Below are 26,752 nucleotides of genomic sequence, written 5' to 3' on the forward strand. Positions count from 1 at the left end.
CCAGTTCACGTCTCCATATTTGTAGTATATTAGTTTTATTTCCAAATAAGTTAAGAATTTAACACAATATGCTGAGGAAGTGCACTGATGTAAAGACTACTTTTTTTTTTTTGCCTCCCTGCATGATTATCTAAAATTTAATTTATTTTGAGGACAATAACCTAGAATCAAATCTTTTTCTAGAGGAAAAACACCACATTGATTTGCAATCTGAAATGCTCATAACAAAAGCTGACTTCTGTAGTAGGCTACCTGTTCTCTCAAGGCATATTTGCAAAAATAGTTTATTTTCTTTTTACCGCAAACTTCTTGTTACATCTTGTCTTGCTAAGGCTAGTCTAGATCCTAGGCCCAGAGGGAGAAATAGGCATGTTTTGAACATCAAAATTACTGCAAAGCTCTTAGCTTGGCCCAGAGGTCTGTCTTTTAAATGAAAAGGTTCCCAATATTGCCAAGTACACTTCAGCCAACCTTGCTAATTTTCTGGCAACAGCTGTTCTGTCCTCTGGGCTACTGTCAATCTCTGATTTATTCAGATTCTGTCCTTGCAGGTTAAGACAAATAATACCAACAAGGCTAAAAGATTAGATTGCTCTTTGTTGTTGATCCAAGCTTCTTCCAAGTTCTGTCTTGCCTAATTGCCTGCTGTGACTAATGGTTCTGTGCTTTTTCCAATTCTGCTTCTTTCATTATTGGTTCCAATGAGTTCTTGAACTTTTTCCCCTCCTGGCCCTTATTTCAGATTTTGCAAGGCACGTCTCAGATGGTTTCATCTTTGTAGCAGAAGCTACCTTGATCAGCAGCAAGTAATGTGGCCTAGATCTACAGAGGAAATCAGTTAGGCAGACAGTGCTGATGTTCCTCATGTTCGAGGGGTAAGGTCCCCCCTGTGAGAATCCAGATAGAATTCCTTTATGCATAGGAACTCATTTACAACTTTGGCTTGAACCTGAATTACCAGTGCTAGCTCCTTTTTATCCCAGGTTTTTGGTACCCAGAAATTCATCTGAAGAAACCTAGAAACAGTAACAATCAACCATATATGCTTTTGAGCCTAATCTTGATGTATTAAGCTTTTGTTTTCTTTTCAAAGCCTCATCTTGTCTTTTCTTACAAAATAAGCTGACGTTTTTACAGGTCCAGATGACTCCTATTTTGTCTGGAAGAAGAACGGACAAAAGATGAAGACATGCATCACTGAGCAATCTCACATGCTGTTTGATAGCAGAGTGCATGTTCTGAGTTGGGTGAAAGATTCAGTATCAGAAAACACAGAATATAAATGTTCATTCATCTCAAAACTTGGGAACACAACATCAGAAGTGCTCATCACAGTCAAAGATAAAGGTAGGCTGGTTTTGAATGTATGCCATGTTTGGCCTGACATGAGTAAAACCTATGTAATTTTCACCCATAAAATATATGTGCATCTATCTGAAGATGGTAACTCTTGCTTACTGTATTAGTATCCACTTCCAATTGTTTATGAAAAGGTTTTAGAGCCATAAAAATACCTTCCTCTACCCCTTTCCACAAAGGACTAACCTGCAAATTAGCAGTTATGATCTAGAAATGAAACCAAAACTGCTAAACTAATGGACACAAATTGGAAGTCAGATTAATACCAGCGTGTTAAAAATAGGTACTGTGCCAGAAATCTACAGGGTAATGTAGAAAAATTCTTTAATGCCAAGAGAAACCCTCACCACTCAGAATTTTTAAAAATCAAGATGATCTGTAAACCACCTGTAGTTGGTGAGGACAGTTCCTGCCTCTTAATTTGACACTAACTGGGCAGGAGGACAGTTTGCTAACTTCAGCAGCTATGGAAGATCTTCAGGTGCCCACAACTGACTGATGCAACTTCAGTATCACTTGCAACTAGCTTTTGAGAACTTATCCAGGCCTGAAGAAGGTCTGGATAGTCTTTAGCAGGAGCAATGAAAATTGATCTAGTATGGATTTTCTTGGCAGGCTGAAGGAAGTATTAATTAGCTGGTTCATAAGAAACATAAATCTGTCAAGAACAGCTCAACCCTTTTTTTTTTTTTTTTTTCCCAGTGACAGAGAAAAGCCTTAAGAGTTACACAAGTTGTCTTGCCATCACCCTAGTTACTCTGAAATCTGTGGTGGAAGCAGAATGAAGAGCATCTCAGTGAAACTACTGTAAATACAAAACAGAGGGAGGCTTTCACTGTGCTCCAAAAGCATTATATACTGTTGCTAGTGTCCCAAAGGATAAATAGAAAATACTACATCCATGTGTGCCACCACCAGTGTCACATTCTGTAAGACAAATTGGCAGACATAACTAGAATTTTATCAAGATTCAGTAAAATAGCCCTTCTTAAAGAGTTCCCAATGGAATGAAAAATAACGTTAAGTACGTAACATTACCGAAAAATGGGGAAATTACAAACTGGACATAGCTGTATCACATCATTCTTCTTCCCAGGCTTGGTGTGATCTAACTGGAGCATTCCTGTGATTCTTAGATGAGTTCGAGCTCTTAACTCATAGGTCATATTTTCTAGACCTCAAATCACAGATAGAGGCATTGAATCTGTTTACTCTGGAGGCTACAAAGTTTGCTGCAGAGGGGAAGAGACATGACCATTTGAACAGAGCTCATTTCCAAATAACTTAAGAGGAGGTAGAGCAAAATGAAGGACAAGGCTTTTAGTCCTCCTAGCCCCACCCTCCACAGGAAGTCCTGCACCTGAGCAGATCTCAACTTACTTTATCATTATGTAGTTATGTAATCATGCCATGTACAATTTTCAGATTGTGCTGGTCAGGATGGATGGACCAAAGAATTTGATACCTGGAGAAGTGCCATCAGTGAACATGACAAGATGATGCAAAACTGGAAGAAAACATGGGTAAGAACTTTTGGAAGAGGTATCTCCTATGCTCCCAATTTTATAAATAGCCTATGATGCTTCTGCAACTGAACGTATTTCTATAACAATGTGATCAGTGTTCCTGTACACATTGTCATTCTTGACCCTCTCATTAGTAAAATCTGCTTGATCTATGACATACGTTACGGTTACGTCAGCTTGCTCCTTCAGTCCACTGACCAAGTGCTAATCAGTCAGTAGTTCTCATCTTGCCCAAAAGAGTATGTGCATACTGAATATAGTAGATTAATTTCATTACATCTGTAGACTAGTTGGATTGCAGAGACTACTGGACTTCATAAATGGTACTGCCCATCGAAGCTGGCCTTCCTTTAAAGAAAATAGCCCATACTTAGCTTTTAAGGTTTCTCTCCAACAGTTAGATGAAAGATTACTTTTGGTAACTTCTGGATGCAGCACATGGTTGCTGCATGTTGAACAGTGCCACACCCCATTTAAACCCCATTTTAATTTTGAAAGCAATATTAACAAATAATTCTGAACTTTTTCTTCTTCAGGAAACCTGCAACAAGCAAAACAGCCTTTAATGGAGTAAGGAACAAACAGGCTAAAAGGAGAAATGTATGCAAGGTAGAGTACCCAGTACTCTTAATATCATAGCACTCAAAGACGTATTTGTGAGTGCTAGTGCTGGCACTGAAATTGATATTGAGGAGAATCACCTGAAGCTTGAGGTGAAAGAGGACATCCTTACTGCACCAAAGAATAACTAAGTTACATGCTACAAGAAAGACTACCCATCCCATGCTGGAACTATTGCTGGTTTTCTGCTGCCAGTTATTTCAGCTAATGAAGAACAAAAGTCATCTCAGTAATGCTTGCGCTGCTCAAACAATATAATATAATGTATGGCTTCTGTTTGATTTCATTAAGCAAACTAGTTAATTTTGGGCTTCAGGATCTTGGCATATGATTTAGAGAGATTAATATTAAGATGTGGATCACATTTATTTAAAGGCACTTCAACTTGCCCATTTATTTTAATACGTTTACCCTTATACTCTGTTCCCAGTGTTTTGAAGAGCATTCCTTTCTGGTGTCAGCAAGTTCATTGTTCAGACACATTTCCTTTGGTAATAAAGTTTCTGTACTTAAATAAAGAACTTTTGACTAATGCTCAAAAATACAGATAGATTAAGTTAAAGCAGACTCTTTAGCTTTTGCAAATTATTCTTCTGTATATTCTTCTGAGGTAACTGTGGTAGCTTTAAAAAATTCTATTTTGAATGAATTCTAAGACTATTCCTCGTGAACAACTGCAGATGGAAAAGCTGAGGACCTACTTAATCCACAGTAGAACTGCTTTACTGCATTGCTGTTCAGACTTTTGTCCTTCTGCATCTAATAAACAAAAGTCTGAGGCGTAATTCAGGTTTTCTGTCTTACCTTCTCAACAATCCAGAAGCAAGTAAGATGCACCTAAGAATCACTATAGCTTGAGTCCATAGGGTCAGCTGCTCCTAGCAATAGCAGAAAGCTTCATACTTTTCCCTAGGTTAACTCCTAACAGTTAAGATTTAAATTAGATTGTTTCCCACATTGAAGAAAGCATTCTCCTCATTCTAAGACTTTCCTGAATTTCCCTTTTTCCCCTTTTTTTTTTCCGCGCTTCCTTCCCTCCCTTCCCCCCCCCCCCTTCCTTCCTTTTTTTCTCATCACAGATGCAGGGTGAAAATTCTTATACAGAAACCACCTTCCCCATTTTTCACACTGGCAATTATAAATCAATGCTGATGCAGACTTCTGACACCAACAGAGGGAATTTTTTCCCCATTGCATTTCTTATGACGCCTTTTATGGCTAAGAGACAACTATAAGAAGACTTTTCTTGAATTGTCCCTCCTCTATTTCTTAAACAGATTTGGAGCAGACTTTAGTTCCAATGTGCTGAGTGGGAAGGTAAGGCTTTGTAAGACTGAGGTCAGAGTTTTGGATGAGCATAGTTGGGCTTTGCCTTGTCTCTGCAGTGAAATACTGCAAGGAGTAAAAAAAGATTGCCAGATTTAGCTCAACTTTGTGAAAAAACATATCTGTGTAACAATTCACGGACACAGCCATGACCCCTTACAGGGAATATTTTTGCTACATTCTAAGGACAGGAAATAACTCCCTAAGATTTTGAACCACCTGTAATATTTCCAAAGCAACTTTTCATGCTCTTCTACGGCAAGACAAAATAGAAAATATTGTCAAAAAAAAAGCTGTTTACGTGATCTTCACCAACTGGTCCCCATTCCATGCAGTAACTAGGTTTAGCAGTTTCAGGTGTGTATGAAGTGGCACAAGTATGAATACATCACAACTTACCTCTGGATCAAGGATATCTGCTGGCCTAAACCATCTTTCATCACTGGGGTCTTTCACCTTCAATTTCCATTTAAGATTAAAACAAACTAATACAGAAAGATCATCATCGTAACTAGTGACCAACTGCACATTTCAGCTTAAGGCTAGCTTCCCTTATGAACATTTGTCCACGAAACTGACACTTCAGGTATCATTAAATGCCCACCAGAAGAGTACACTTAAGTCACAACCATACTTTATAGAATCAATATATTGTAACAGATTTTATACAATTTACATTCTACAAAATTGTTTGAATTTCAAAATTATTTGAAGTTTTTATAGCACTTCTAACTTCACAAGGCAGCTACTTTCCAAAGTATTGCACTACAGATGTTCAGTGTGGTGAAGCACTTACAGTCACCCTTCAGAGATGCTGGCAGCAGCACATGGCATCTGTATCATCTTTCAGAACAGCTGACAGAAGTTACATGTGCATCCTCCAATTACTTTCTTTAGGGTTGTCCTCTCTGTCTGCAACTTGCAAACAACAGTATTTATATAGGACATTCCTACTAAGGTGCTCCACCACAATTATGAGCACATTTTGGTTTTAAAATTTTATTTTCTATAAGATACAAATTCTATTTCCTATAAGATACAAATTTTCCCTACTTTAGATAGATACAAACTGAGATTGATCGAAAACTCTTATGTATATATACCAACACAACCCCAAACAGAAGGAATGAGGAGTCTTGTTGGCATGGGGAAGGTACAGATAGGATAGCAGGCTGGCACATTTGCTGTCCTTCAATATCCTCTAACTTCAAAGGAGGACCTACAATAAACTAGTCTCAGTAGCAGCAGAAACATCATTGTTGTACCCTTAATTAATTTTATAAAATTTCTAAACAGAGCATTTTCGCTTCAGGAATTTCAGACCTTTGTAGTCCATGTTCTCTCCTTTACACCTGCTGTATGACCCCAGAAAAACAAAGTATCACAGAGAAGAGCTTCCTTAATTAGCTTCAATCAAGCTGCCAGCCCAAAATTAATTTCTTGCTGACTGGAAGAAAGTGATATTGATGCCAGCCTGCCCACTTGAGCGGGTTTATTTAGAAAAAAAAACTAAAACCAAACCCACAATCAAAAAAAGCTGAAGTTCTTTAAACGAGTTAAACTCCCTGCAAGCCCCAACCTTCTGGCTCATGGAATCTCTTCCCAAATAAATTTATCCTTCTAGCAAGTTTTTTTGCTATATTGTACCACTAACAAATCAATGCTAGTCCATAAAACTACTAAAATATGCCAGGCCAGTTCAAGTAGTTCGGGGCTAAGAGAATTTGCTGTTGTCATCTGCTATAATACTCAGCCAAATACATTGAACGTAAAAGCATTAGCTAGTGCCTCATATGCTCCAGTGTGTATTTTGCTTAAAGGGATTCAGAACAGTTTACTTAGCTGACATCAGATATTTCTTAAATTATTTTGTTTTGCTATGCTCTTCCTAGGGTTCTAAAAGAAAAAAAAAACAAAACAGAAAAACAATTAAAAGCCCAATAGAATTGGATCCGGATTTACTGACGGTCTTCCAAATTCACTATTGCCATGTCAGCAGCGGCCCTCTTTTCCAGTTCCAGTGCATATGGGTTATATTCCTCTTCAAGTTTTCTCTTCCAGATTTTAACTAGGGAATATTAGAATAAAAAAAACACCAAAGCAAACAAAAAGGTTACTGTATAATACTTGAGGAAAAACTTAAAATGAAAAGTCACACTGATTCTCTACTTCCTCCTCAAAGTAAGTGCTGGGATTAAGTTGGCATGTGGGCATGTACACCACACAACATCAGATGACACATGAATGAATACTTAGGAGTGATGGGATCCACTGAGGTCCTTGTGTCCAGCCCCCTGCTCAGGCAAGGCTAACTCTGAAGCTGGATCCAACTTTAGAAAAAGTCAGAATTCTGTTTTCAAAACTTCCAAACAAGTTTCAAGTTGCCTAGTATCTGTGGTAACTTGTTGTCTGGTGACTGTATGAGCAGAGATGGAGGAATGTGTTTCTAGAAGTGGAAGGGCTTTTCAAAACATGAACACTTTTGGACAGGAAGATGCATCTCAAACAGGCTTCAATACAAAACTTAAGTCCACCATAGTTATAGAGTATACACTTCTAGAACAAAACTTAAGAGAATTTTTTAACAAACAGAAATAATAAGGAGCTCTGTTAAACCTCCTCGGACAAAGCAATGAGCATCACCTGCCACGAGTGGATTTTAGAGGGAATTTTCTCTAAGACTTTCTCAGCAAGGTCTGACCTCAGGTTTATGAAGTTATGAGGGCAGGGGAAAAATCACAGAAAAGCAAAATTTAAAACAGAATCACAGAATGGTTGGGGTTGGAAAGGACTTCTGGAAATCATCTAGTCCAACAGCCCTGCCAAAGCAGGTTCACCTACAGCAAGTTGCACGGAAACGTCTCCAGGTGCATTTTGAATATCTCCAGAGAAGGAGATTCCACAACCTCTGTGCTCTGTCACCCTCAAAGTACAGAAGTTTTTCCTCATGTTTAGATGGAACTTCCTGAGTTTCAGCTGGTGCCCGTTGCCCCTTAACCTGTCGCTGGGCACCACTGAAAAGTCTGGCCCCATCCTCTTGACACCCACCTTTGAGGTATTAGCACTGGTAAGATCCCCTCTCAGTCTTTTCTCCAGGTTGAACAGACCCAACTCTCTCAGCCTTTCCTCATAAGGGAGATGCTCCAGTCCCCTCATCATCTTCATTGCCCTCTGCTGGAGTCTCTCCAGTAGTTCTTTGTCTTTCTTGAACCAGGGAGGGGAGCCCAGAACTGGACACAGTACTCCAGATGTGGCCTCACCAGGGCAGAGTAGAGGGGGAGGATAACCTCCCTTGACCTGCTGGCCACACTCTTCCTAATGCACCTCAAGATACCATTGGCCTTCTCGGCCACGGGGGCACGTTGCCAGCTCATGGTCAACTTATTGTCCACCAGGACTCCCAGGTCGTTCTCCACTGAGTTGTTTTCCAGCAGGTCAACCCCCAGCCTCTACTGGTGCATGGGGTTATTCTTCCCTAGGTGCAGGACCCTACACTTGCCTTTGTTGAACCTTCATTAGGTTCCTCTCTGCCCAACTCTCCAACCTGGCCAGGTCTCGCTGAATGGCAGCGCAGACTTGCAGTGTATCAGCATCCCCTTACTAACCACTAAAGTGTCAAGTGCCATTTTTTTCAGTGAAAATTGTAGGACTGAAGAGCACTTTGAATGAAAACTGAACCAAAACCAAGTTGGTAAATACTCACTATAATTCGGTACATCCTCATCAGAGCTCTTGGGAGATGTTTTACCAGTTTCTGATAAGCCATTCTTTTCATATTCAGTGGTTGAGATGCTGGCTTGGGTTTCTTTTAGTCCTCCTTCAGCTTCTTCCTCTAAAGCTGCTATCATATCTTTGTAGGCCTTCCTGGCCTCTGTTGTCAGTTGTACCATTCTATGAAAATGGTCCTATGGAAATATAAAGAATTAGTAAAGCTTAAATCGTACAGTAAGTTTTAACATCTCCATGAAAATCTGTAACAAATATTCCTTATTCAGAACATATATGTTCATATATAAAAGTTGAGTAGCTAAGTATGTATAAAGACATGAAAAACAAACCATTTATAAGCATTTTTATAAAAACACCAACTCTGCCAAAAAAAAAAATTTTGGAAAGAGATCTAGATGCAGATGATGTCATGAAGAGACAGCTAAACTACTTTTTTGGCTGTGGTGAACAGAGCTGACTGAATGTACTTCTAAAATCAAATTTTCATATAAGCCATTGACCTAGAATAGAGTGTAAGTGTGCAAAAGCAAAACAAACAAACAAAACCTTAAAGTCAGAGTATTTTTTTTCCTTACAGGTAAAAAGTAAAGCTAATCAAAAATATGAACCTACATATTTCAGCTTACCTGAGCCCCATCATAGCTAAAAATTCCCACCACACTCACAGGCACTGCTTTGTTCACACAGCGGCCTAGGGCCTTGCGATTAAGGGCAAAAACAAACGGGATATTCTGTTCACAGGCACAGTCGATAATGTTGTGTAGAGTCTCATCCAACCCACCTGGAGCAAACAACAGAATTAGCAAAGAATGATGCTATTCAAGCTGATTGTAACTAAAGGACAGTACAGTTAAAAGATTGCAAAGAATACCCCAAGATTATGGCCGCATTTTGAAGTTACAAAAGTTTATAGGAAAAAATACATGGATCTCAATAATAGCATTAGACCTCCATTTTTAAAGCAGGATTTGACATTTTTTCTTAATGCTTAATGAGCAGTATCTTTAGACTGCTGCTGTTCTGTATTTTGTTGTACATGTAGTATAGTCTAATCTAGTATCAAAAAAAAAAAGACCCAGCTGTTAATAAATTATTTAAAAGTTAATAGAAAGTAATGATAATAATTACAACAAATTTTAAACAAACTATTGCTGACAACTTATTGTCAACCTGTGGCCTAAAAGAGACTGATACAGCAGGACCTCTTGTGGCACAACTGGCATCAGTAACCTTTGTCTCTTCTGCTGTGTCACTGCAATCTTTTGTGCAGCTGCACTGCAAACATTAACTAAACGGATCCTAGTTTGAGATAACTTCCCCCACCCCAGATAGTCTTGACTCAGCTCACACTTCAGCTGCACAGCAGAAAACAATCTGGAGAAGGAACGCATCTTTATATGACTGGACTTCAAAGGCTACTCAAATAAGTTCCTCCAGTAATAACAGAGCTGCCACTACATAGAGTGTCCTTTTTTACATTTTTTTTTTATTAAAGAAATATTTTTTTTTTAACTTATTTACCCTTTGACTGAATCTTTTCACAGTTAGGAGAGATGATGACACACTTCAGTTTTTTCAGCTTCAGATGTTTCAAAACTTCTCTAAGACCCATAACAAGCCTGCGTTTTATCTTGGCCTTTACTGGGTCTTTCTGATACAAGCGATCTTGGAAACGAACCAGTTCTTTTAAGAGATCTGTCACACAACTGTCAACTTCTTTGCTAAGTACCTGGCTGCAATAACTGGAAGAAAGAAAAACCTTAAAATTACAAATATGTAAAACATGAGTATATAATATGTAAAATATAAACAGTTTACCTTCTATTCTATTCTATGTCTGTCTTTTTTCCTGTTTCCACTCCAAACACAGCTGTTATACACATGAAAACAAAAATTTACTTAAGATTTTTTTTCAGTGGCTGAGAACTTATAGAAAGTTTTGTTACTTGTGATATCTGGCTTCCCTATCAAAGTATACTAAAAATAGATACACACATGTACAATAAACATATATATATATTTTATACCAATAAATATAGATGTATGTATGTTTTTCTAGTGAAGCATTTTTCTGAGGGCATTTATTTTGATGCACATAAGTCAAAGTACAGCAACCAAAGTAAAAAATTCTAACTTACTTCTACAAATACAAGGCTAATTATAACAAAGATGGAAATCTGGATCAAATTCCTCCCCTCTAGGTTCACATTTTCTGTCTGTCATCCTATTTCACTTATCAGACTACAGACTTGTGGCATTCATAAGGGAAGGATAAAAATGGATGTACTTTGTCCATCTAGTATTCCCTGGGAAAGATAAAGGTTCCAAATTATCCTCCCCCCACCCCCATCTTTTACACAAAGAATCGTTCAGTAAAGAAGGGCCTCAAAGAGAAAAACTAAAGATATCTCAACTGCACAGTCAACAGAAAGATGGAAATTCACGTAAGATTACGAGAAGAGATCACGAGATCTATCCTGGATCTTAGAGATACAATTATCTCAAAATTTTATTTAAGTCACAAGAGTTTTTATTTACTATTCCCTGTTGATTTCACTAAGTCTCAAAGACAACTCTACTAAAACACTGAAAATCTAAAGACACAAAATAGTTTAAGCTTTGCCCAATGCTCTACATCCTATAATAGGCAGGATTGAGTTGCTCTGTACATATTCAACCCAAACTGTGCTCTCAGCAAAACACTGTTGCATAGACACAAATTAAGTAATTTTTAATGCAATTAAAAGTTAAATTAGAGCTAATATATGGCATCAGGAAGAATGGCTGTATCAATATTAACTGTTACTATAACATGAACTGCAAAAAGGTCAGTGGTGCCTTTATGGAATGAAAACTACAAGCTGAAACACTGTTTACCTAAAATAACTGTTTTGAACTGTCATGACTGGATCTCTGACCTCTTCACATATAGTAATGACTATTTCTTTTTTTATAAGGAAACATGTATACACATCTGTTTAAAAAAAACTAAGCGTGTTTGCACATAACAACTCATAAATCTTCCCTTTATTTCTCTGACAAGCCACAACATGAAAATGTCATCTGGTTAGTCACATTATTTACATTTTTGCCATTTGGTCTGGTAGCAGAAAACCAAAGTACACACTAAAAATAAGTAAAATATACTACTCTTTCTCTTAAATATTAAGCTGGTACTCCATTTATTTAAAATAAGGTACTTATACTTTAATGGCAGGTCCTTTTCCTTCCCTAGCCTCTAATGATTTTCTGGTCTTTTTTTTCCTTCAAGGAACATGCATTTTGAAGTGAGAATTACAACAATGTACAGACTATTTCTCTGCATATAACTTCTTTGTTTGTGTGTCCGCTTACAGAAAAACTGGAAAAAAAAAAAAGTAGAAGCTTCAGTCTAAACTCCAATTAGCATTGCACAGAATGTAACTGAAGTACCTAGTTTGAAAAATGCCCTATCAGCGGTACTGTGGAAAACCAGCCATCAATACAATCAGTACTTACTCTCTAAAATTCCTACTATGGATTTTTGGAAGATTGGAGGTTAGCTGCTTTGAAGTCATAGAACCTTCCGTAGATTCCTTGATCCCTGTGCTCTCCAGAAACCCTTCAGTGACTTGCATTACAGGAACAGCTATCATGTCAATAAAGATATTTCAATGAAAAGACAGATCAAAAAGCATTGTGAAGAGACTAACTTGTCAAGTATCTCTTGAAGAGTCATTACTTCAGTATTACAACAGCCTGTGGTAGTAGGGGAAGAGGTCATACATTTTTTTCTCTGAGTTTTTATTATTTTACCTCTTTTTAAACAGATTGCCAGAGATGCAGGGACTCTCATTACGATACATAACAAATCCAAAAGGCATAGAAGTGTGGAACAGTAATCCCAATTACTCAACTACACTGACTATCAGCTTTGGTAGACTTTAAACTCTAGATAAGCCGAAGTTGAATCTTAGAAAATTCTGAGGTTACAGTTTTCATTTGGCAGTATTTGGCACATATTTTTGAAAGGACTAACTGTGCTCACTCTCCAATCTCCATTTACATATTGTATTATAGGCTTCTTTTGAAAGATACCTGCTTGACTATCCTGTGGAAGCGTTTCATCTTCAGTAATATTTTCTGCAGACAGACAAATATTATCTTCATCTTTTGGTACTGCTCTCTGTTCTAACAGATGTTGCTGTTTTCGTTGTTCTCTTTCTTTCAAAATAATCTAAAAAAACCCAAAATATAAACCAAATTATTCTATGTCACATAGATAATAAAGCAGTTTCTCTTGTGAAGTGTTTACATACAGACTACTCAAAGAAGTTTGGCACTATCATTCAAAGTTTACAGCATTCAGGATTTTTTAAATTTGCACATAAAAAGAGAGATACTCCCTAAATCTACACAGAACAGGACTTTTTTCCTTGATTCCCAATGTCTTGGTGGAGAAAATAATTACTAGGGATCAACTACAAGTGCAGAACTAAAGTTAAAGTGACAAATTCCTTCAATGCAGAGAAGCAGGTGAAAAAGTCTCCCTTTGCCTTTCTGTTTCAGACTCAATTTGCAGCAATTCAGCCAAACATTCAAGTGTGTGTATATATAATATGTATGCACAGTTACTCTTCCCCCTTATTCCCCTGTTAAAAATCTTGAGTCAGTCTAATAGATCACTGTCTTGGAATTTGCTGGTTGAAGAAAAAGAGAAGAAATTACCATAGATAGATACGCTGTATGGTACACAGAAGGAAGGAAAGTAGGACATATGCTAGATCCAAATGTGCTACCATAGGTGAAAGCAATAATCGGTTTCCTGAAACTCATCTTCCTTCTCTGCTTTCACAGCTGCTAAGATGCAGTCATTTTATGTATGACCACTAGCTCAGCTAATCTACCCCAAATTTTTAATTAATTACACCACAGAATCTAATTACAAAAGTAAATTTCTCCATTTGCATTTGTCAAAGACGAACAAAGAACAAAAACAAGCTCCCTACCATACTCGGAACACAGATATTACACAGACAAAGCAATCTTTGTCTTCTCAAACCTACTTTGGAAAGTAGAAGGCATGAAGACAGAACAGCCAGAAGACACAGTAATTAGTATCACTCCCCAGAGTTTGTTACATGTTATATATTGTTTATATTGTACAGTTCTCAAATTCAATTAAGTAACACAGAATGACCAATAAACTACCTTCACTACCTCCGTAAGAATTGTTCTAAACCAAAAGGTGACTTAGCGATGGAATGGTATCTCAAAATCCTCTGTATAGAAGACATGACAGGAAGCAACACAAATGGGCAAAGATGGAAGATACAAGAGAAATTGCCAGGTGGATCTAATACTAGTTGCTGCAGAATCAGCTAAGTTCTGGCTTGGAAGAGCAGAGAAACATTAATTACTACCTTTGATTGAACCATTCTCCCCAGTCCTGCAAATAAGCATATCTTGTCCAAACTAAGTAAGATTTCTTCAGATGTTCCTTTGTACCAACGCTCTGTGGACACTTTAGTAGTGGTGCTTCTTCAGCTATCAAGTGACTTAAGTAAGAAAATATATTTTGGGGGAATTTGTATATGCTATTTAGCAAGACTCCCCTCTTCTTCCCTGCCCACTCCCTTTTTTTACACCAAGGAAAGCTAAAATTTAATTCAGACAAGTGGATGCTGAGATGCAGATATCCATACAAGAAGGTTTAACAGACTCGCAGAGTAATACTGAAGTTACATTAGCCTATATTGTACTACTTAAGATAAAAATATGAGCACCTTTTTAAGAGGTGTTGGTCTCTTTGCTTTAGGGACTTCTCTCTGTTTCCCTTTCTTCACCAAAGGAGCGCTGGAATCCAAAGGGTTATGAGGCATCTTTCCTTGGTTTAACCGGTGACTTTTTGTGGCTGTAGCAGGTTCTTTAGAAAGCAATGGTATGGCACCACCAACTGAGATAAAAAACCAAAATGTCTGCATCAGACAACAGTAACAAATACCTAAACTAGAATCCAATGCAAGTTTAATGACTGGATTAGGACTACTATACACATACTAAATTTGTGTTGTGTTGCTATTATTTAGAGCGAATCCTGTGTCATTAAACAATGTTATTTAGTAAAGATTCTCATCCCAAAAGACTGACATGTCCTCTACTTTTATTATACAACTAGAATCACAACCTCTGTCCCTGAACTCTCAAAAGCAGAATTTGGCAAAACACTGCACTCCAAGCTACCTTCAACACCATGCCATGCCAGCTTGGTAAACCTTAAGGAATCTCCATGTTTCATGGAAATGGCATTTCCTCCTCCACAGGTTCTGCACTGCGTTAAGATAAATACTGAATTGCACTATTACAGATTTTAGATTTAATTGCTGTAATAATCTGGAGCACTTACTCCTACCGTTTGTTACACCTTAATGAATCTGGATGAAGTTTATTTGCAGATGGGTAAATAGTAATCCAAAGCTACAGCTAAGTCTCTTTTGCTTAACTAGCACAGCTCTCAGCTGATGTCTACTTGCATTTTTCAGAGGGTTTAGAGCATAGAGGCTTTAAATGAGTGGCCAAGGCACTCAACCTGGACCTTCCAAACCATCACCTCACACCCTAAAAACTACTCTCTATTTTCAACTCGCTATCAATAGGAATTGGTGTATCCTGTGAGAAAACTTTGTCAAGCTTCAGTTACCTGCAATATAAGGTCACATTAGCAAGTCAGTGAAGAGAATGACGTAAGTATCAGTGGAATGAGCTTGACACCTTTGTGACTCAGGCAACCTATCTCCCCTAAAAAACAGCCAAAGCTTCTGGCAGCTTGTCTTAAGCCATCTTCATTTACTGCTTCCAAAGTATTTATAAGCTGATCCTCCAACACCACATAAAGTACTATCAGCATAAACAGTTTACTTCATAAGAGCTGCTACACCACAACCTTTCTTTTTTGGCTCTGTGTAACAAAGGCAAATTGAGAACACTGTCACAAACATTGTGCAGTATGTTAACATAGGTGACTACAAGAATTGAAGCTGGATTTGAAGCAATACATAAATATACATCCTGCAGACACATGATATTTCATTCACTGTGTACATCACCTCTTCATTTCAAATTCACACAGCTCTCACATTCCTGAACTTGATGGCTTTAACAGTTTGTGTCATTTTGCATGACTGATGCATTTCCAAAATGTAATTTAAACTCAAATAATTACTGCTTCAATTAATTCAAATTACTTCAACTTATTAAAATAATTTCTCTTCTGCAGCAGATTCAGACACAGGCAATTTAGGATGAGAAAGCAGGTATTGTGACCCTGTTGTGGTTTCACCCCTGCAAGCAACTCAGTATCATGCAGCCGCTCACTCACTCCTTCCACTCCCAGTCCTGGTGGGATGGGGAGGAGAATCGGAAAAAGGAAAAACCCGTGGTTTGAGATAAGAACAGTTTAATAACTGAAATAAAGTCAGTAATAAAAATAATAATAATAATTTTATTACAATTGTAATGAAAAAGGAGATAACAGAGAGAGCAAATAAAAAAACAGACAAGTGATGCACAGTACAGTTGCTCACCACCCACTGACCGATGCCCAGCCCGACCCCAAGCAGTGATCGGCCCCTCCCAGCCAACTCCCCCAGTTTATATACTGGGTATGACATTCTGTGGTATGGATTATCCCTTGGGCTAGTTTGGGTCAGCTGTCCTGGCTGTGCTCCCTCCCAGCTTCTTGTGCACCTGCTTGCTGGCAGAGCACGGGAAAAGGAAAAATCCTTAACTTAGGACAGGCACTACTGAGCAACTAAAACATCAGTGTAGTATCAATATTATTCTCAGAATAAATCCGAAAAACACAGCACTGTATCAGCTACTAGGAAGAAAATGAATTCTACCCCGGCAGAAATCAGGACAGACCCGTATCTCTGTGCTCCACCATCTACAATCCATGCACTGTACAATTTTACAGAAACAAAACTTGTTATTAGCACCTCTGCAGCACTGAGTTTGACTGACTCAAATGAAAAAAAGGTATCAATTGCAGAAAAATTTAAAGAAACATCTTACAAGTTCTCAGTTAGCGAAGGAAAATCTCATAGATGTTTAATATTTTGAGCTTTTTATTTAAAAGCTCAGCTATGATATTAAAACATTGTGAGATGAATTCTCTCGTTATTAGCTCTCTTTCTGAAGCAAGTTTTAAAAAAATTCTTTACTGAAATAAAGAGAGAAATTTTATTATCGTTAAATTCTAGCAAATATCATGCCTCCTTTTGCAAAATATACTGCACTAACATAGCCAAGACAGAATTTTGACCTACAATGAAAAAGACACAGAGCTATTTGTTTCTGCTTCCTGGTTATGCATCCACAAGGTCTGAAAGATTCTCTCCATCACCAAACCCTGGCATTTTGTTAGCAGCAATTATTTCACAATTATCAGGTGTGGCAGAACTCATCCTTTGGCTTGGGCTGACTGACTCTCATATAACCCCCTTGTTTGCAAAGAAACATTTTAATTTAAGTTACAGCTCTAGGATTCCTAGCATCAGAGGCGCTTAAGAAAACCTTTGTTACTGTGCAGCCCCTTCCTGCAGGTCCAGATCACAAGAGTAACACAGGTATTTAAGACAAAGCAAAAATCTCCACAAACATTAGCATTTTCATCAAAGCTAAATTTCAATCACCTCTCATTTATATAAAAGTATTCTTTTACAAATCATCGTCCCGAAGATTTTCCTTTCCCCAAGTCTTTCTCCAAAAAATTCAGATTGCCGTCCTTTTTTTTTTTTTTTAAAAAAAAGAATCTTCATTTTTTCTTGTATCTTGTCAACTGTGCTCCTGCCTGCATATTCAGAGATCATTACAGATCAGAAAACAGGCTACATTTAACATTTGAATACTTAAAAACAACTGAAGCTGAAAGAAAGGAAATTTCATTGTAACCAATACCTGAAAACACCACAGGTTTAGAAGACTGTTTGGACTTCTCTGTTTGCTGCTTCTGCTCCAAGACTGCCAGCATGCCACCCAAATCCAACTGCACAGGAATTTGACTCTTCTTACTACTGCTCCTGGATATTTCCTGAACAAGTTCAGTACCAATTAGCAATGCTCTCCATTTTAGAATATAAAGACTATTATTTTGTACGGTGTGTAACACAGTCTTAACATCTTCATCCACAATACTGTCGATGTTTAACTCGATTCAATGAAAGTATTTTGATCTTTAAATACACATCAACTTTAATGTGAAAAATAAAAAAATCATAAAACAGTTCAAATAACTTTTTAATAGCTACTGGAATAAAGCATAGAATTATCAAGTCTTTATTAAAGGAGGTGCTTTATGTCAGGCTCCCACTTTGGTCAGACTGCCACCTAACTTTGAAAAAGAAAAAAGGCTTACCAGAATTTAAAGTTTTGTTAAAAGTACACAAAAACTACTCTGTGAATCTTCCAGGGTATGTGACTACAATACACATACACTATTATCTTTAATGTCTTATTAAAAGGAGAGGTCATCATCTTTAAGCACCACCTCCTCACAAGCACTAGCCTTTCTGTCTGCTTTGAAGAGCAGGCAAAAGCAGTGTCCCACCTTTGGCACCACATTTAATGATTCAGAACATAAAGAGACTACAAATTAATAGTCTAGCAAAGACTACAAAAAGGAAAACCAAGACAGCAGAAATTGCTATGGAAATGATTCACAGATTTTGCACTTTTAGAAGTCTTACCCTAGAGGATCAATTCACTATAGCTTCTGTTCCAAAGGGTTAAGGAATGTGACCTCCTCCTTCTGAGCCTAGGATCTCATCTTGCGTCAGAGCTATGCCAGAACCTACTCACCAACACGGAACTACTTACTGACCCCACTGCTGCTCTGTATTTCTCCTCCTTGCCCCAAGCAAAGTGGATCTCCTTGCCTCCTTGTCTTACTCTGGCAGAACCACTTTTAAGAGGTTCCCAACTCCTTAAGACAATTAGTTTGGACTGGATTTATGCCATGATCAAATAAGATAGGTGAAAGAAAAATTCCTGATATCTGAAAGTCGCAGACATTGATGAGAAGCTAGTATTTTTCCCTAAACACTGTATCACAAACTGGAGGCTGGCAATTACTAGCGCTGAGTGCTTATAATCAAGATAATCTTGTCACCGATTTCAAAGTACGACTGACAAAGTACAAATACAATCGCAGATGAGCTTGGACTTAGTCTTGTACTTAAATGTGCTAATTTCCTTTGTCATTTTAAGCTGTAAATTTCTTTTCAAACATAAATTCATTTACCTGCATTTTCTTTCTTTCTAATACAGATGATGAAGCTTGCTTCCCTGACAGTCCATCCACCTTGGGAGTTCCATCCACTGTGGGAGATCGACTATCCCAAGGCTCTTCAGGGAGACAGATCTTTGAAGTTGAGAGACAAAAGGTGACAAGGGGGAAAGGAAAATATTTAAAAGACACATGGAAAAGGGTAAAGTGAAGAATGATATTAAATTCAAATGGAACACAGACAGTGGGATTAAGTGTACTCTTAGTAAGTTTGTGAATGACACCAAGCCGAGTAGTACAGTTGATAAGCTTCTGGGAAGAGATGCCATCCAAAGGGACCTTGACAGGCTTGAGGAACCTCACGGAGTTCAACAAGGTCAAGTGCAAGGTTCTCAACCTGGGCTGGGGCAATCCCCAGTATCATTACAGACAGGGGGATGAAAGGATGAGAGCAACCCTGCAGAGAAGGACTTGGGGGTACTAGTGGATGAAAAACTGGACAGGAGCCAGCAATGTGCGCTTGCAGCCCAGAAAGCCCAGAAAGTTCTATCCTGGGCTGTGTAAAAAGAAGCGTGGCCAGCGGGTCGAGGGAGGTGATTCTCTCCCTCTACTTCGCTCTGGCGTGTCCCAGCCTGGAGTCCTGTGTGCAGTTCTCGGGTTCCTAGCACAAGAAAGACATGGACCTGTTACAGCAGGTCCAGAAGAGGCCAACAAAAACGGTCAGAGGGCTGGAACAGCTCTCCTATGAAGACAGGTTGTGACAGTCAGGGCTGTTCAGCGTAGAGAACAGAAGGCTCTGTGGCCTTCTAAAAGTGCCATCATTTACTGGCTGCCATACTACTTAATTAGATTCATGATTTCCTTATTTTTTTTCAGATTTGGAAGAAAAACAACAGCAAGGCAGCTTCATCTTTAAATATTTGTTACAGAGGACTACGAGTGGCTTAACGATCACAGGTCACTACCACCTGCATAAGCTTTGAGAGGTTGTATCACACTTACACCTACAAAGCTAAAAGGTTTCTCTCATTTGAGGTGCAAGTTTGATTAGCACTCTGTTTGTATCAAACCTGGCTTGAGCAATTACTGTGTCATTTGCTGCTCACTCCCCCGTGTCAATACAATTTACTGCCTCAAACAAAGCAAGCAAGGGTTTTGGGGGTTTTGTGGTGTTTCTTTTTTTTCTTAAACTACTAATATTCACAGTGAAGCAACACCAAGGACAAAAATTTCTAGCAGCAAAACTAGTTCCAAAGAAACAGAAACCTAAAATTTCACCTTTATGTTATTTGCATTTCCAGAGCAATCATATTTCCAATTCTTGTGATTTATGTTTGAAATTCATTCCCATATTGAATGAATTTCCAAGTCAATCCTTGGGATTTATTTCACTCGTGAAAAAAAAAAATAGCTTGGATTTATCATTGATGTTAGACTCAAGTTCTTACCCTTGCACAGCTTGAGAACACAGTGTCACACTGTTCAGATGCCCTTGAAATTTGGTTATATGAACAAACAGCAAAGGCAGAAATTGAAAGGGTCTTAGTATTCCTCTTACAAAATGCAAGATCAAACTAGAACACTACCTGTAGGATAATAAACTACATAAACACAATTCATCTCAACTGACTTCCAGTGTCCACAACAGACGTGTCTATATCAGGATCAGTATCCAAGAGTTTAGATAACAGTTCAGAAACCAAAAAGGTATCTCCTTTTGAATGATATGAGTCTACTGAAAACAGTGAGTAGCTCTTCACTGTCCAGAGAGTACCTAAGAGGATTGCCATGGGCAGAGCTCCCCATCATAAGCACCTACGTTTCGTCAAAAGAATTCCCCCTTTAGTCTCATTTTAATCTTGCAGTGTTTTCCTGCTTGTTTTCTTAATGTTCACATAATGTCGTAAGACTACTTACTTCAGACTGCTTTCTGACAGCAGCAGTAAATGACGATTTTTGAGATCCTAGTCTGTTTCTCCTATCAGAAGCAGATGCCAGATCAGGAAACTCCTCAGCATCCTAAACAAGTAAATCAGAAGATCATTTCATAAGAACTATCAAGTCCATATTCTCAAAACTGATTTTCCTACATTCAAACAATTTTCTCCCTGCTTATCAAACATTCATCATAATTTGTTTCACTGTACAAAAATTCAAAAGCCAAGCACAGTGCCTGTCACCAACCATAATCGGCACTACAATAGTTAAGTCATCCATGTAGCAGCTAATTCAGGGCTGAAAGAGCTCACAAGAGAAATGCTTCCAACACCAACATGTTGTTGCTGTCAGCTGATACAAATAATTAGAGGTAAATGGCGCCTAAAGGAGCGTTTTTCAGATCATTTAACAGCCTTGCAAACAACTTCCGTCTTCTTCCAGTATAGTCTCCAGCTGTGCAATTCTGCCTTAAACATGTGAGTGGTGAAGAACAAAAAAGGGCAGGCAAAAGGGTAATAACTCTTGACTACAGTATGGAAATACACAGATAAATCACTCAAGTGATTATGTAGGCTTAGACACAAGAGTAAATTTTATTAGCAGAGGATACACTATCCAGATTCTGGATTAACTAACTGCAGACAGGCTGGAGCTTGCTTTACACTGGTCACCTTATATCCACTATCTCTCTCATAATGATCCTGATCCACCAGCTCGGTTTTCATTCTATTGCTTCTCCTCCCACTTTCTGAGCGGCCGTTTTAGCTGGGATACGATACTACTGAACATACCAACACTTCTTCTGGAGCCCAAAAGACTTCATTTAAACAGCCCAAGCTAGGAAACTCTAGTATAAGGACAGACACACCTCACTCAATGAACTATTTTCCAAGAATCCTGGAAATATGCCAAAAGATGACGGCAGGAAAGAGAAAAATGTTTCACATACACACACTTGCAGCTTAGGGACATCTTGAACCAGAGGTAGTACCTTCACATTTAAATAGCCCTCACTAGAATAAATTTTTATTTCAGTCTGTCCAATCACTTCTTGAATTCAAATAAATTTCTGGCATTTGCAATATCCTGTAGCAAAATGAATAATTAAAATCTAGCACTCAGTGTGATGTTACACCTCTTTGTATTTGCTCTTAACTCATCACCTGTAAGAACCAGAGGACATCAAAGTTAGGATAAAGATCAAATAATTTCCTTTTACTTCCTTGTCACTTCTGATTGCCACTTAGCCATGTCTTTTACAGACTGAGAAGTCCTAGTTTATTCTGTCTTGCCTCCCATAGAAATTGCTTCATACCTTTGATTATTTTTAGAGTCTTTTGTCTATCTTTTTTAGTTCAAGTATGCATATTTTTTTAAGGAGTGGGGGAAACACAAGAAAACAAAATCAATGCTATATTTAGATCAGACACATCCTGGATTTACGTATTGTCATAACCCATTTTATTTTCTGTTTTCCTAATGATGCCCAGTACTGTTTGCATGTTTGATCAGTACTAACAACACTGACCTGATTATAAATAGCAGCTTCAATTTTTTTCGCCTCAGGGAAAATACCTAGCTCAGGGCCTATCACTGTCTATAGAAAAAATAGGATTACTTTTCCCAAAATGCATCCATTTATGCTCATGAACAGTGTCTATAAATGAGTGACTTTCATAAAACTAGTAAGCAATCAAACATATTGCTCTGGTGAGCTGCTGCACATAGCAGAACCTTCTTAAATCTCCCGGGTGCCCAGAAATTCCGTGTGTATGATCCTCTCATGCTTTTCTATTTCAAGAGCATCATACAAGCCTCTCGCCCATTTTGCAAACTGATAAGCACACAAGCATCCACAGCAAGCCAGGAGAGTCTGAAAGCTGTTCCCCAATGCCATAACAGATGCCGCATCCACATCACGGATTTCAGTGCAACACATATATCATGTTCCATGATTAGATGTCATTTTTTTCCATTTTTGTCTCCAATAGTTCCATTACTTTCCTACTATTTTCCAATACTCCTGCCATTCTCTTTCTGTCAGATGACATGTCATTCGCAGGTCAGACATCATATGGTAGCATATAGTAAAAAATGGGTATGTTCTCATGAGCGAATGAACCTGTAGATCTTTGATTCTACCCATAATACTTTAACAAAGATGTCTGTAAACAGTAATTTCTTGTGCCATTCCAGGACAATGAACCGCACAATGAAAAGAACATGTAGTCGCAGTTCTGCTCCATGTTTCATGTTAAAATGTACAGAACAGAAGCCAGCCAGGAAAGCTTCTTTATGCTGTCATTTCACAAACTGAACATTATGCACAATAGATCAAACATATAAATCAACACATCTACATAGTGCTGTACAATACTGAGCTTTCAATGAAGCACTCTTAAAGCATGGACCATACTACAATTCTTTAATGCATGAGAGTCTAAAGCCTTCAGAACACTGATACACAACAGTATCACAATACTACAGCTATATTAATTTGAAAAAAACCTGGAATTAACAAACAGGAATGTAAGCAGTGACAACTGTGTTAGAAAGAAATTGTTTCCAGATGACAGATGGATAGAATTGTAATACTAGCACCACATTCTTTAAAACTCTGGCACACTGTGCTACCCAGTACACTCCCCATCCTTTGTGCACTTTACCACAGAGTACTATCAATTTAGGAAATTTGAATTTTATTGTTATCTATTAACATCCAGATTCTTAGATGCATCATTCCAAATTTGCTCCTAAGTCTGTTCTGTACTCCTCTGTGCCCACCGAATACATGATGAGTCAAAAAGCACAACTGTTCCCTACCAGTAACTTCTGACAAACTTCTCACCTGACATGGACCTTAATCAATATCCTCAACAAATGCAACTTCAACTTAAATTTGTACAAAGCTATGTTAACATATTGTCTTCCAATACACTCATAACACTGAAAAGAACAGCAACAAAAACCTCTGCACTGTACCTCAATCCTTGGTGGTTCCTGTACTGTAGTAGATTCATTTTGAGGTTTCTCTACATCAGTGGGTGACTTTGCTTTTTTCTTCTTTTTCTTCTTTTTTTTCTTCTTCTCCATCCCTTCTTCAAGCTCAGTTTCACTGGCGTCATTTTTTGTTTCTGACTGCTGAAAAAAATCATGAGGCATGACCACTAGAAATGGATTTATTTCAATACCACCTACCAAAATAAATGAAAGTGACCACACTTATACAACTCAAGGATATCTTAATCAATCCAGGCTAGGACATTAAGTGGACAAGGAAAATTCAAGATCTCTTAGAAATTCAGAGCTACTGCGAAAACTCTTCACTTGAAGCGCATTGTATGGTTATCAGAACGTATTGGGACTACTGGGATTTCAATAGGAAATATCCACCCAAACAAAGCAAGAGTTCCATGTTTCGTGTCTCATTCTGAGGGTCAGGAATTTGAAAATAGTCCAGCCTAAAACTTGGAAGTTCGTGTTGCTGGAGTAGCAGTGTCTTTTTGCCATCTTTTTATTCTTTTCCACTACAAGAGAAGAAAAATTCTAATAAGGACAAGGTAACTTTATATTACTTCTTAAAAGCTGCATTAGAAGCAGACACTGTACACAGCCTAGGAAAAAAATGGCAATGTCTCACATCAGGACACACAATCACAAGAGACAGAAAATAGTTTAGAGCAGACAATCCTCAAGTACCTTTGCTTCACTATGCTGCTTCCCTTTGCCTCTGGAAAGACCTTCGGATGCTGGTGATGACACAATTTTCTTTGGGGGCTGTGAAAGTACCATGGCCCAAGACACATGTGGCTGAGCAGAGCCATCTGTAGGTGTTTCAGGAAATGCCGTTGGGAAAAAAAGTGATATAAGATGTCTCAGAAATATCTCTCAAATATTCAAAAGAAAAAGGATCAGGAATGAATTAATCAAGGACTAGCAAATACAGCAGCTAGCCATATTCCTTCTGATGAAGGACTGAAATAAGACACTCACACATTTTATTTCTCTAGAAAGCTCTCTAGAATTATAACTAGTCCATATATTGTCCAGCATTATATACATACATTCAGCTCAATGAAATTGTAATTGGAAATCTACACTGTGTCATACTAAATACATACAAATAATTCCAAGCTCATTTTCTACTATTTTTCTTAAAAATAATGAACTTCTGCTGTATTTATATACAAAATTTCTTTAATATTTATCCCACTCAGTCACACAGCTTTCACGTACAAGGCCACATCAGTATTTTCTACTTTCTAAAAACTTTGCAGTTTTACAGACATATGTACCAGCTGAAAGACTTCCTAATGTGCCTCAGTGTACAAGAATTTCACTCACTACCACTCAGAGGTACCAATGATTGAAAGCATCACACTTAGGTTTTATAAACACTTCTAACACACAGCAAACACAAAACAAAAGATAGATTTTTCTTTAAGAATGAGAAAAACTTTCACTGAACAATTAAACAGCATAATGGGTTTACATGGCAAGGTTTTGGTAGTGAGGGGAGGCTGCAGTGGTGGCCTCTGTGAGAAGATGAGACACTGCCAGCCTGAGCTGGCTCCAAGAGAGACCCACCGCCAGCTCGAGCTCGCTCCAAAACAGACCCACCGCCAGACACAGCTGAGCTGATCAGCGATGCTGGTGGCACCTGGGTGATAATATATTTAAGAAGGAATAAAAAACACTGTGCAGGAGTTGTAAGAGGGAGGGATAAGAAAAAATGTGAGAGAATCAGCTCTGCAAACACCAAGGCCAGTGAAGCGGGGGGCGGGAGGGAGGTGCTCCAGGTGCCAGAGCAGAGACTCTCCATCAGCCCCTGGAGAAGACCATGGTGGAGCAGGATGTTCCCACTGCAGCCCTGCAGAGGAAGGAGCCGCAGAGAGGAGCTAATACAAGCTGACTGAAACCCCCCACCACCCTGTGCCGCTTGAGGCAGAGAGGAGGTAGAAGAGTCAGGAACAAAGGAGTGAAGATGAGCCTGGGAAGAAGAGAGGGTGAGGGGAAAGTGGTTCTAGTTTTGGTTTTGTTTCTCACCATCCAACCCTATTTTTAATTGGCAACAAATTAATCTTCACCAAGTCCGCTTTGACCATGATGGGCAACTAGTGAGCAATCTCGCTGTCCTTATCTTGTTCCACAGGCTTTTTTATCTTATTTTCTCCTCATGTCCTGCTGAGGAGCAAGAGCGAAAGAGCAGCTGGGTGGGAGTCTGGCCGCCAGCCAAGGTCAACTCACCACAAACTGCTACTTTATTTTGGGAGATAAGAACCAAGGATAATGTTTGAAGAAAAAACATTATCAGATGACTTTAAAGTCTCTGGAATTACTTCACCTTTAGAGGGTCCTTCAAGGCACTTCAGCAGATTAACCTGCCCTTTCTGAATCCTTACTGAAGTCAGTGGGAAGATAAGGACTGAACTGTCCAGAGTGGTGTGTATCTGCATATACACAGAAATGCAGTGCAAGGCACTTGGACAATTCAATGCATAATGCATGTGACGCCTCCAAGACAGAAATGAACAGAACCTTTTTTCAAACAATTCTGGGCTTAAGTATTTCAATTAAATTAAAATACTTACTGGTCATCTCATTTAAAAGAAACTGATATGGTTTTATTTGTTTGGTTTTCTTCTTTGGTAATGAGCTTGCTGTTTAACTCCTTCTTTACTTTACACATCAACAGCTCCTCAGAACACTTAAGTTTTCCAAATTGATGAGATGCAAGCAGTTAAAATACACGCAAATAATTTGTGTCTGGAGCACTTACCTCTACCATCAAATGAAGAGGGAATCAAGCCGGCTACTGCTTCATCTAAAGTTTTTGACGAAGTTTTGCTTTCCACAGAAGTATCTACCTGTAAAATAGACAGTCAGGTGTCATAAAAGTAGGATTAAAATCACTGACCTAAACAGAGTTAAACATAAAAAAACCCCATAAATTAAAAAATTCTCAACTTGTGCACAGATAAAGGTGTAG

The 26,752-nt window shown here is 38.3% G+C and overlaps 1 protein-coding gene across 1 annotated transcript in view; it reads right to left on the reverse strand.

Moving 5' to 3' along the window:
• Positions 1-862: 862 nt before the first annotated feature.
• SECISBP2 (SECIS binding protein 2) overlaps positions 863-26,752 on the reverse strand; it is a 29,690-nt gene continuing 3,800 nt past the window's right edge. Inside the window, exons 2-14 of the mRNA XM_009699456.1 lie at positions 26,543-26,630; positions 23,746-23,795; positions 20,743-20,844; positions 18,841-18,960; positions 17,499-17,631; positions 14,327-14,496; positions 12,639-12,777; positions 12,060-12,189; positions 10,083-10,303; positions 9,188-9,342; positions 8,536-8,737; positions 6,795-6,900; positions 863-1,016 (exon numbers count right to left, since the gene is read on the reverse strand). Coding sequence (XP_009697758.1) covers positions 863-1,016; positions 6,795-6,900; positions 8,536-8,737; positions 9,188-9,342; positions 10,083-10,303; positions 12,060-12,189; positions 12,639-12,777; positions 14,327-14,496; positions 17,499-17,631; positions 18,841-18,960; positions 20,743-20,844; positions 23,746-23,795; positions 26,543-26,630 — 1,770 coding nt within the window. The remainder of the gene's footprint in view (positions 1,017-6,794; positions 6,901-8,535; positions 8,738-9,187; positions 9,343-10,082; positions 10,304-12,059; positions 12,190-12,638; positions 12,778-14,326; positions 14,497-17,498; positions 17,632-18,840; positions 18,961-20,742; positions 20,845-23,745; positions 23,796-26,542; positions 26,631-26,752) is intronic.

The sequence above is a fragment of the Cariama cristata genome, unplaced genomic scaffold, assembly GCF_000690535.1.
Source record: "Cariama cristata isolate BGI_N322 unplaced genomic scaffold, ASM69053v1 scaffold5074, whole genome shotgun sequence".
Lineage (NCBI taxonomy): Eukaryota > Metazoa > Chordata > Aves > Cariamiformes > Cariamidae > Cariama > Cariama cristata.